This window comes from Haliotis rufescens, unplaced genomic scaffold (genome assembly GCF_023055435.1).
Source record: "Haliotis rufescens isolate VD_foot unplaced genomic scaffold, xgHalRufe1.0.p SCAF_4, whole genome shotgun sequence".
Classification (NCBI taxonomy): domain Eukaryota; kingdom Metazoa; phylum Mollusca; class Gastropoda; order Lepetellida; family Haliotidae; genus Haliotis; species Haliotis rufescens.
The window spans coordinates 30,626,875-30,639,033 of NW_025964112.1; the positions used below are offsets into that span (position 1 = coordinate 30,626,875).

The 12,159-nt window shown below is 40.1% G+C and overlaps 1 protein-coding gene across 2 annotated transcripts in view; it reads right to left on the reverse strand.

The window, feature by feature from the left end:
• The window catches only part of LOC124119862 (protein Wnt-6-like), a 44,323-nt gene continuing 32,164 nt past the window's right edge, over positions 1-12,159 (reverse strand). For both annotated transcript variants that reach the window (XM_046482523.2, XM_046482524.2), the window contains exons 5-6: positions 2,190-2,467; positions 1-1,276 (exon numbers count right to left, since the gene is read on the reverse strand). In XM_046482523.2, coding sequence (XP_046338479.1) covers positions 815-1,276; positions 2,190-2,467 — 740 coding nt within the window. In that variant the 3' untranslated portion in view covers positions 1-814. The remainder of the gene's footprint in view (positions 1,277-2,189; positions 2,468-12,159) is intronic.

The window sequence follows — 12,159 nt, forward strand, 5'->3', positions numbered from 1 at the left end:
TTTCATGTGTCATTTGATTTATTTTATTGTGCAATGAGATTCCTGTAGAACATCAATTAACAGCTTAACATCGATGTAATAAATCAATATGTACAATAAAGCATTAGAACACACCAACATTAGTGGCGTTGTTGAAAGCTCCAGATCACAATACGGATTGACAAAAGCGTAAATTAGCAACGTTGACTCAGAACTGCACTTGGCAAGAACTAAAACAAGAGAAATTACTAAAAGGAAATAAAATGAGGCAGAAATGCCATGAATTTTATACTCTACAATTAAATATAATTACATGTATCTGATATGCTTATAGATATCACATCTACATTTTCTACACTCACAGCCCTTTACCGCAAATCTCAAAAAAACCATTAAAACTCGCAGTAGTATTGACATCACGATTAGCAGAAAGCAAAGCGCAAACTGGATGCAAATCTTAACAAACCACATATCATTTCCCAATGGCACTATTCCCACTTGACTCTCAGTCACGTACTATATAGCTTGATGAAAGCATGTTTTACAAGATGCAGCCTATGTACAACACTACAGCAGACACAATATCGTAACTATTGTCGTCCCATGTCCACAGTGGAAGGAACGGGTTGTCAGTGGTGCCTACAGTGCACGTCTTCATGGCATGACAACATATGGCATGTGTCTCAGTGCCGTCCTCACAGTATCATGTCCATCTCTGCTTCATGCTGGTCCTACTGTTATAAAGGCACTGGTGGTAGATACTTGACAATATTCTACAAATGCCGCAACTGCTGGTCATAGCACAGAGTTTACCTGCGGTTTGGTGCTGCGGGTGTCAGGAGCAGCGATGAACCGTCTCCACCGACACACATGTTTCACACTCAACCTCACAACACCAAATAAACTGACATTTGCAGTTCTTCTTTACGGTCACTTCCGTTTTGGTATATCCGCGACCACAACACAACAGGTCACATCCACTTACATCCTGGGAGTCGGGGTTACATTCGCGATGCTTTGTCCCTAACGATCCCAATCTTTTGCTCCTTTTGCAAAAATTGGGCGACTCTTCTGAATAGACCAAGTCGTCTTTGGCTGGAGGTTTTATTGTGTCCCCCTCGGGTATTAGTCCTTTACCGTCATTTGTAATTATAACCTTAGCTCCACCATCGAATTTCTTTTTAAGAACATCTCCGGCTGTTTTGAACACAGGCATCTTTCGCCAGCATGTTTTGAGCGTGCACGAACCGGACAAGCCATGACATTTGCATTCCTTTCTCATATGGCGGGTAACGGCCTGAAAAAAAACCCGTCAAAGGTTACGTTAAAGATTTTTGCAAACAATCAACGTGTCTGACGTAGATATCGGAGTTTTTTGGAACAAATACTTCGAAAGCACAAATGTCACTCCAGCCAGTCGATGAATGGCGCACCTCGCATGCCAGGTCGCATTACACTTTCATTTCATATTTCACTAATCAATCCAATATGAGTATGTGCCACTGTATTTACGACCTGAACAAATGTGTCCTAACGACTTGTTTGATACCAAATTTAAGTAAAGCTGTGTAAAAGGAATTCTATGCTTCCTTGTATGTTTAATTATTATACTATGAAAAATTAGAAAAAACCCAAGATAGGATCTAGATGTAGATAGTATGATACGATGATAGTATACACTCACTCGCTATAACCAATCGCTGTGACCAGGTTGTTATGGATGTTTCATATTAAGAGACAAAAATACCCAACTAAGTGACAAGATATCATACGGCCAATTTTGGCTCACGGGACCTAAACAATTAAAGAAATTAGCAAATCTTTTAGAAATTGTTATGAAAGTTAACAGACGTATGATTGAGAACAAGGCCTTGTTCCTCTTAACACATGCTAGTATTGGCCTAAGAATAATATATAGGTTATGCTAAAATAAATCGAAAAAGCCGACTTTAGAGGTTATGAAGTAGACATATCAAACATATGGTGAAATAGTAATTTTGAGCGACGGCCTTTCTCGTGGTTAGATTTTCTCGAATATTTTCACCACTCTTGTGTACTTGAACATGCCAGAAGTAGAAAACGTGCAAGAGTAAGACAAAACGACTAGTTTTCAACCATGGTGAGTTTCAAACTATAATTACACATTTCCAGAGCGCAAAAAGGGCCGTTATCCTACCTCGTCTAGTTAAAAATATAAATTGTTTGTATACCTGTCTTCCAGCTTCGTTATTATGCAGTTGTATCAGCGTTGTGACGTCACCCCGTCGCTTCTTGCGACGTCTAGCATCCATGAATTCTCTTGACTTCTGGTAACCGAACTCCACATTGTCTCCACATCCGCCCCATTCCCACTCGCCATCAGTAGCAACATCCCGTATGTTGTTATCACAGGTACACTGGAGTAAGCGCCCAGTGCTGCATGCCTCCGTCACGGCAAACACCACGCCGGCAGCGGTAATTGCGTAGACAAATGCAGCTTCCCTCGTATCTGAAACAGTAAGTATAATATAATACCAATACATGTAAACAGGTAACGATTTTCCAAGAGCGTAGTTAATCTTGCTTGACGAACCGCTAAATTTGGGAGTACTCTTTACACATATCATTTCTTAAAACTAATGACACGGACAAACACATCATCTTTAATAATTATAAATTAATATCTTTTTACAGTTAGTCTGGCGTGTTTCATGTGCAGACTTTCAATACATGTAATCTTATCAAGTATGTGTCATTTCGTTAAACAATACAAATATGATTATATATGTTAAAAAATGCTGATGACAACAACATTAATAATAGTGATAATGATAATCAAAATGCCACTGAGGTAAAAGCGGAATTTCAAGACTAAAAGAGAATGCAACCTGAAATCACACAATACAGTCAATAGAGGAATTTTATGTATGCATCACCTAGCAGGACAGATTCAATATGAAGTTTTCCAAAAAGGGTTAGCTATAAAGTCGTTTGAAAGTATGTGACTATGGGGCGTTTTAATGTAGATTTCGGTGTCCACGGGGGTAAGTGAGTTGATAGAAAACAAGCTCACACACGAACTACATGAAAGGGCTAGCCAGCTCCCACTTTGTTTTATACGACGTCAATCTTTGTCGCTTTGTCAATTTTATGACCCACAATAATTTCAATAAGGTCATAGCTGACTGGCTTTGTAAAATGCTAGTATCTTGAAAGTCATTTCTCGATTCTCGGGAATGTCAGCCGTCGTAAAGGCGCCATTAAAACGTATCTATCAATCCTGTCCATGAGAAAGAAAGTAAATTCTAGAATGGACACATACAGATATATTAAGGATGACGTTAATCCAGTCGTTTGAACCATGGCTGAGCGGGGCCATCAAGACGGACCACCATCACGTTGAAGGTTCTCTGTATGCATAATACACACATATGTTGAGGCTCGCAGTATATCTCACAAATATCGTTTAAGTTGTTTGTAGTAACGGCTTAGTAGTTCAGGTGATATTTTGGGTGGGTGCAACATAGATCGACGTTTTCATGTTTTGAAACATACATTTTCTCCGTTACAGTGTCAAAAATAAGATGCGTAGATTGTCCCTAGATTATTCAACAGGATATGAACTGGAAATTAGGTTGTTAATCCAGTTTGCCGACAGTTCCCTGTGAAGTTTTTTCCCACTATTTTGGCGGTCAAACGGTATCAAGTATAGGACTTTTTCATTATCTCGATACCGTGTACTGCTCTTCCTAGTGAGTCCTTCAAATATATTGTATGCACGCCAAACATTGACCTATCCGTTATGCTCCCCGAACGCTAACAAGTGCGCCCCAAATATATATGTGGGCAGTAGATCTGTGAAACATAACTGAAATTGTGACTTGTGTCATAGAATCATGAAACTTGCAACATTGATGGTTCAGAGATGGAACCACTTCATGTTCTATTTCCGTCGGCTTTTGCAGCCATTTCCCAATCTTTCTGTCCTTTACAGTTAAAGATTCTCTTGATTTGTCTCAATATATATATATATAGATAGATAGATAGATAGATAGATAGATAGATAGATAGATAGATAGATAGATAGATAGATAAAATACAAAAGTCCAAAGATGAGCTGTATAATTTAATTAACCGGTTTCACGCATGTGATTTTCAAAAGTACAGTTATACCGTTACGCTGTTTTGACGTCACAGTGCACTCTAACATAGAACAATCTAACTTTGTGACGTCACAATAAGACAGGCGTAAGACGTTAGGGCAGGCGTACGACACATACAGAAATAAGTATTGTAGTGGCAGTAAAATGTACAATACATTGTAATTGTATAAACTAATTCAATTATTTCAGGCCATTTAATTTTGGTTTGAAAGTATTAATAAAATAGCTTTATTTTATCTTTCTCAGTGCATCATTGTCACATTTGTAAAAGGGGAATATCACAAAATTTGGTGTTTTATTCCCGGCACACTGATGAATGTGTTGACTGAGTGGGATACACCGGCAAGAGGGGTCCCTTATTTGTTGTCGATGGACCCTCACTCTCGCTCTTAGGGTGTCCCCTGTCTGTCCAATGTATTCGGCCTTGCATCCATCACATTGTATGACATAAATCAAGTTTTTTGAAGCACAATTCATATTTTCACGGACATAGAAAGTTTTTCCGTCTTTGAATGTAAAAAAACAACATTGTAAAACATGAGGGCAAGTACCACAATTTGGTCTGTTTCACTTTTGTACTGTTTTACATTCTTGTTTTCCATTTGAGAAAGAAGCCCCAGTAAGAATCTGGTTCAGATTTTGGCTCTGTCTTTTACTTTTAATAAGTTTATTTTGAGATATTTTTTGTTTTAGTTCTTAAGACTTATTTAAGGGATACAGTGTTTCCCGAACACTCCCAAATATTTCCGGGTTTTGGGGATTAAAGCTTGTAACAAAAGGGAGAACACTCTCGTTAGGTTTATCTTTAGGTTTTAAAAGATCACAACGGTTTTGTGATTTAGCCTTGTTTATTGCGTCTTCCACTATTTTTCTAGGATAGTTTCTTTCTAATAGTGACTCCCTCAGATCATCGAGTCTATATTGTGCACGATCTGAATTAGATACTATCGCGCAGATTCTACGTGCTAATGAGTAAGGAACACTGTTTTTAGTGTGACGGGGTGACAGGAATTGTAACTGAGGTATTGTTTGGAATCGGTTGGTTTGTAATATACATATGTTTCAATGTTATTGTTTGAAATTGTAACCATTACATATAGAAACGATAGATTGTTATCGGTCAACTCTAAAGTAAAGATTAAACTTGGATGGAGTGTCTGTAAAATATCTATCAAACACTGTAGATCGTTTTCATTCCGATTCCACAGAACAAATCAATCATAAATCTTTTCCATTTATCTTGAAATCCCTGTCCAAATTCAATGCCGAATCTTTCTTCAATTTTTGAGTACAGTTTTTCCTCCAACTAACCAAGTACAAGGGTTGCATAAGCAGGGGCCATTTTTGTCCCCATTGCTGTGGCTTTAATTTGTTTGTAATGAGAACCATCAAAATTAAGAGTATTATTATTTAGAATAAATTTAATACTATCGATAATGAATTCGGAGGTAATGTCTTCTCGGATTTCCGAACGGTGTTTATTTATCCAGTATTCAATAGCTTCTATGCCGAGATCATGGGGAATGTTTGAATATAAACTAACTACATCAAAACTGACCAACTTTGTATCATTTTCGACTGAGGCGGGAAGTTGGTTCAGAAAATCAGTGGTATCTTTTATGTAGCTCTTGACATGTTTAGTGATTGGTTTTAACACTTTATCCATAAGGTCACTGATTCTGTGTGTGGAACATTTGGGTCCCGCAGTTATTGGCCGTAATTTTAAATCATTTACGGGGGCTATTTTGACATAAGCAGAATTCAAAGTTCGACATTTTTCTTGGATCTGTGTGCTCTTATGAACTTAAGGGAGGCCATAAAAATTACTTTCTTTCGATTCAAAATTAATTAAATAATCCTCTTCGTTTTTAGTAAGGCATCGAGAATGTGAATATACTAATCTTTTAAGATTAAGTAATACAGATTTTTCCGAAATGTCTGAAAGTTTTCTGTAACAAGATTCATCTTTTAACATATCCAATGAGAGTTCTTTGTAATAATTACTGTCCATAATTATTAAAGCGCCTCCCTTATCAGCTTCTTTAATAACAATTGACTCGTTTTTTGATAATCTGTTTAGAGCTGCTCGTTCATTTTTTTATATGTTTGATTTACCTCTTTGAGGGTTTACAGTAAAGGGTAAATCTTTGAGTCCTTTAATAACATTGTCCAACACTTTGTTACTACCAGGTTTTGGAGTGAAGGTGCTTTTGTTTCTAACTAATGAATTATCTTCGTTATTGGCATCAATATCAAAATGATTTAGTAATCTCAATTTTCTACAAAAATCAGACATATCTGTTTCTAGTTCATGTAAATCCTGTTTTAATGGAGAAGGGGTGAACTTCATACCTTTAAGTAATATAGAAATTTCCTCCTCTGTCAGATCTACACAAGATAAGTTGATCACTTTAGGTTCAATTGTTGAGTTTCCCCTCCCTGGGGGATCCTCGCTGTCACAAAAAAATAATTATAGTCCTTTTTATTTAAGCATGGATATCCATCTTCATTTCGATCTCGACCACGTCCTTGAGTTTGGAAATGTCCTCGCCTGTTATCACGGCTTGTCCTTGGCCCCGACGATTTCGGTTTGGACTTCTTGGGCGAACTTGGCCTTGCTGTCTCCTTTGGTTTGAAGATCTGCCTTGAGTGATGTTGATTGTTCGGGTGGGTCTCCGTCCCCGGGAAGTTGTGCTTCCTCTGAATGTGCCGTTCTGTGTTGGAGGACCTCTGCGAGTCAGTTTCACAGAATGTGATTGGGGTGGTTTTATTTTTGCCACATCAGCAGAGGATTTCCCCTCAGTTCTTAGATTTTTTATGAAGGGATTTTCTTCTTTTGAGTTGACGTTTGAGGCATATATTGTATGCCATTTCTTGTTTTTAATCGCTTGTTAGATATTTCTACCGCACGCAGTAGTAAAAGTTCAATTTCAGTTTTCATGGAATCCATGGCACGTTTTTCTCTAAGGACACGCTGTGTGTCGGGTTCCCCCTTTATGAGCTTGATTTGGATATCAATATATATATATATATATCAATACGTGTCTTCTTTCTTTGAAAAGTGACTTTAAACTGTTTTCCAGATTGTACATTGCCTTCAAACATCAGATGGCACTTTGGACTAGTTTTTTAACATGTCAAATTACAATTTGCGAACAAGTCCAATCTCATTTAAACCAGATCTTAGTTCTCGCTATCGCTAAACAAAGATCTGAGGACTTCCTATTAAGGGTCACGTCAGAACGACCTATCATCCAACCAATCAGAGCGTCGCTTACCAGATCATGAAAGTGACAGTCGGAATGTGTTTTCTAATCATGCAACCACGAAATATTTAACACGGGGTATTCCGAACGACAGTTACGGGTTTTATGATTATATCCATACAATCTAGGCCATCTATAAGCCATTCCAGAATGTTCTTCTTATCAGTTTTTTTTTTTTTTAATCGAGAATACGTCAAAATATGTTTCGTAGGGTAGTCGCCAGTTTGAAACTAGTGTCGTAAAGCTCGAGAAAGCTGCCTTCTGATTGGCTAATGTCAATTTCTTGTCAGTCATTTCATTGGTCGGTCAAAATTCGCGAAAGGTCGTTCTGACGTGACCCGTAATGGGATGTTCTCAGATCTTTGTTTAGCGGTATCGAGAAATAAAATCTGATTTTAATGAGATTGTGAACAAGTCTAAATTTACAACCATTGTCTTGCCAGCTGTGCAGAAACACATACCCCTAAAGTTGATGCCATCATCATCAATAGACGCAAAAACATGTTGCGATCAAGACAGTTGATGATTATGCAATCAATGTCTTTTTACCATACATTGCAAGTAATCTACTGAAAGCCAATCGAATAGACATCATATAGGACGAGTACCACAGTGATAGCCTTAATTCCTGTACAAGAAGTAGGCGTGGAAATGGTATCGGGAGCAGAGTAGACACAGGCTCTGCCTCGGAAGTGGAACCAATTTCTCAGGTTTTGAAAACAAAACTGAACTGTTTACATGCCTTGCAAAACACATTGCAAACGTGGTAACAGAAACACATCATATGTAGTGAAGCAAGGTTTCAGGAAAATAAGCCTCCATACTTTTGACACAGCTGTTGTTGTTGTCCATATATACAGTGTCCCGGCTAGACATCACAGAGTGGTGGTTAGCATGAAGAATCGGCAGGCATTTCCAGTACATACCTGTAGTACACAAGTCCAAGGCATTTAGCATATTTCATGCTTATATCGGCTGTGATACAGAATCAATATTTGAGACCATTGTTAAGAAGACAGCTTGTGACACAAGGAAGGCATGTAATGAAGTCACTGCAACGTTCGTATCCTCTGTCCCTCAGGTTATATACTCAACAACAAAAGTTCCTGTGACACCAATATTTTAGTGTATTTTTCAAACAAGTAAAGTTTGGTTTTCAATATTGTAGAATATGTATGGAATCAAGTCACAAAAACGCAAATGCTGCAGAAAAGTATGCATTCCATGCAAAAGTTGACTTTTATGCAAGCCCCATGCATGTCACTACCAAAGAATGAGTATAAAAACATGTGCGTTAACGGGATTCCATATGCATTGTTTAGCATCGTGCTGACAACGACCACTCAGAAAAACAACAAAATTACGAAATTATTCAACATTACGAAATGCCACGCCTGTCCGAAAATGAGCGTCTGCGAGCCATTGGGATGCTTGAAGCAGGATCGAGTCAACGTGATGTTGCAAGACAATTTAAAGTCCACAGAAACTCCATTTGGTGTTTATGGCAACGCTGGCAACAGGCGAATGCTGTCAGAGACCATCCTCGGAGTGGCAGGCCACGCGTAACCAATAATCAACAAGACAACTGGATTCGAACAACACACCTACGAAATCGATTCCAGCCAGCAATAGTGACTGCAAGAAGCATCCCTGGCCTTCGACGAATATCTTCACAAACCGTACGTCGTCGCCTCAGATGTGCAGGGATTGTCGCCAGAAGACCCGCCAGACGTCCCATTTTGACAGGAAACCACCGTCAAGCACGTCTACAGTGGTGCAGACAGCGTCTACGCTGGACGGCCATGCAGTGGGGACAAGTTCTATTTACTGACAAGTCTCGTTTTCACCTCAGCCACAGCAGCGAGGGGCGGATTCGAGTGCACCGACGTCGAGGTGAACGTTACGTCAATCATTGTGTCATGGAAGAAGATCGGTTCGGGGGCGGCAGCGTTATGGTATGGGGTGGGATTACAGCAAGACAGAGGACCCGTTTGATAGTGGGAGAGGGTAATCTCAAAGGACAGCGCTACTGCGACGAGATTATCGGCCCTGTTGTTCTACAGTTGTTGCGTCGTCATGGCCCAGGCATTACCTTTCAACATGACAACGCCCGGCCTCATATTGCTCGACTTGTTCAGGATTCTCTTCAACAAAACAACGTGAATGTCATCCCCTGGCCGGCTCGCCAATCGAGCACACGTGGGATGAGATGGATCGGCGCCTTCGACGTCAACCACGGGTTCAACAGACACTCCAGGAACTTCGAAACATGATCAAGCAGATATGGACAGATATCCCACAGGACTTTGTGCGACGCCTGGTCCATTCCATGAGACGAAGATGTGTTGCTTGCATCGCAACCAGAGGTGGAAACACACGCTATTGATTTGTAAATTGACATTTTGTCATGTTCATGGCAAATTTAACCAGTATTTTATCTGTTGCAAACTTTGCATTAAATCTTATCCAATGTCACGGGAACTTTTGTTGTTCAGTATCCATACATTCATACCCTAAAGAGTGAGTGGCCACTCAAGAACGCGACACGATACCTTTTCTATGACCAGAACCAGCAGTAAAGACAATAGTGACAAAGTTATTGATAGATATTTAGAAGTTGGAAGAACATTCAGACGTGAAGACATGAAACTGTTTATTGGTAACAATTTCTTCAGTATTTGTAAGATGTTGCGATGATATGTCGTTAAAAAGAATAGAAAATGTTTTTATCCATAAAAGTTTCATATCTTTATATTAACAAAGTCGACAAGAACAGTTTGTTCACACGGAAGAGACGACAGATCACTGCAATTCCACCCACGGCTGCATGAGGAGGACTGTGTACCAAGGCAGATATTGCTGGGGACAATTGCTAATTCCAGCTCCTAAGATGCTATCTCCTGGTAACTTGGCTTAAATAGAACAGGCCAAAAACTGGAGGTCGTTATGGACATTAGTATCTGAGGCTAGCAGGTTGTGGCTGCAAGAAGGGGTGTGCAGCGTTGAAATGTACAGCCCTATGTCAGTGTGATTGAGACTGTGAAAATTAGATCTGGGTTATGCTGGACTGTAGATCGGCAGTTCCTGCATACTGTTATTGATTGATTTCAGTATTGAAACCCATGTCAAACCTGATTATAAATTAATTGAAAACATTGTTTTTATAACATTCTTTTTAAATAAGTGTGCTAATTAACAGATGTAATTTGAAACGTTTCATTGCAGGTAAATGGTTCATCCAAACAACAAAATCTATCAATGCCTTGTAAGCATTATGGGTTTTGCAAGGAGAAAATAATTGACAATGAACTGTACCAACTGCTATTGATACACTGTTTGATAAATGATATTGATGTGTTCTCCATTAACAAACAGAAGGGATGTTTCAAACCAAAGCATAAATATTTATAAAAGATCATCAGCTCCAAAAGTCACGGTTCCCTGCAACATGTAGTGATACTTTTGAAAAATGATGTACTGAATAAATGTAAAAAAATAATTGATTTAATGTAGAGCACCTTCAACGAAATGTTCTACAGTGACTTTTGTCAACTTCACAACGGTTACCGGCGTCGAAAAATAGTATTCATTGTATGTACTGTCGTCTACGGTAGCATTTTCCTGTGTGTAACGGTCTGTTGTAACATCTCATGCATATATCAGCGACTGTGCTAACATTCCCATGTATGTAACGGTGTATATATTGACATTTCCATGTTTGTAACGGCGTCTACGGTGAGTTCATATGTACGTATCGACGTCTACAGTAATATATCTTGTTTTTCCACTGCCGACAGGCTTCAATGTCTTCAGCAGTTGGGCTGCGTGTACGCAGATTGGAGATTACTCATGCCCACCAGGCTTGGAGCAGTTGTGTTTTATCAATGTATTTGGTGTTCTGTTTGATTTCTAATTGTCAGCAAACAACCAACGATGTGCGTCGGTTTCAGAATTTGAAGGAAGTTGTAATGGTAATGACTGACCTCACCTTACGTCTTGAGGTCCTCCACAATGCCGTTGCCGAGATATTCCATATTTGCAGCTCTTCCACTGGAACTGGTTCAATCGGTTGGGACGCATGAGTCCGGTGTGCTGCAGCTCTTCCACTAGAACTGGTTCAATCGGTTAGGACCCATGAGTCCGGTATGCTGCAGCTCTTCCACTAGAACTGGTTCAATCGGTTGGGACGCATGAGTCCGGTGTGCTGCAGCTCTTCCACTAGCACGGGTCCAATTGGTTAGGACGCATGAGTCCGGCGTGCTGCAGCTTTTCCAATAGTACGGGTCCAATCGGTTAGGACGCATGAGACCGGTGTGCTGCAGCTCTTCCACTGGAACTGGTCCAATCGGTTAGGGCGCATGAGTCCGGTGTGCTGCAGCTCTTCCACTGGAACTGGTTCAATCGGTTAGGACGAATGAGTCCGGTGTGCTGCAGCTCTTCCACTAGCACGGGTCGAATCGGTTAGGACGCATGAGTCCGGTGTGCTGCAGCTCTTCCACTAGCACGGGTCGAATCGGTTAGGACGCATGAGTCCGGTGTGCTGCAACTCTTCCAATAGTACAGGTCCAATCGGTTAGGACCCATGAGTCCGGCGTGATGCAGCCCTTCTACTAGTACGGGTCCAATCGGTTAGGACGCATGAGTCCGGTGTGCTGCAGCTCTTCCAATAGTACGGGTTCAATCGGTTAGGACGCATGAGTCCGGTGTGCTGCAGCTCTTCCACTAGCACGGGTCGAATCGGTTAGGACGCATGAGTCCGGTGTGCTGCAACT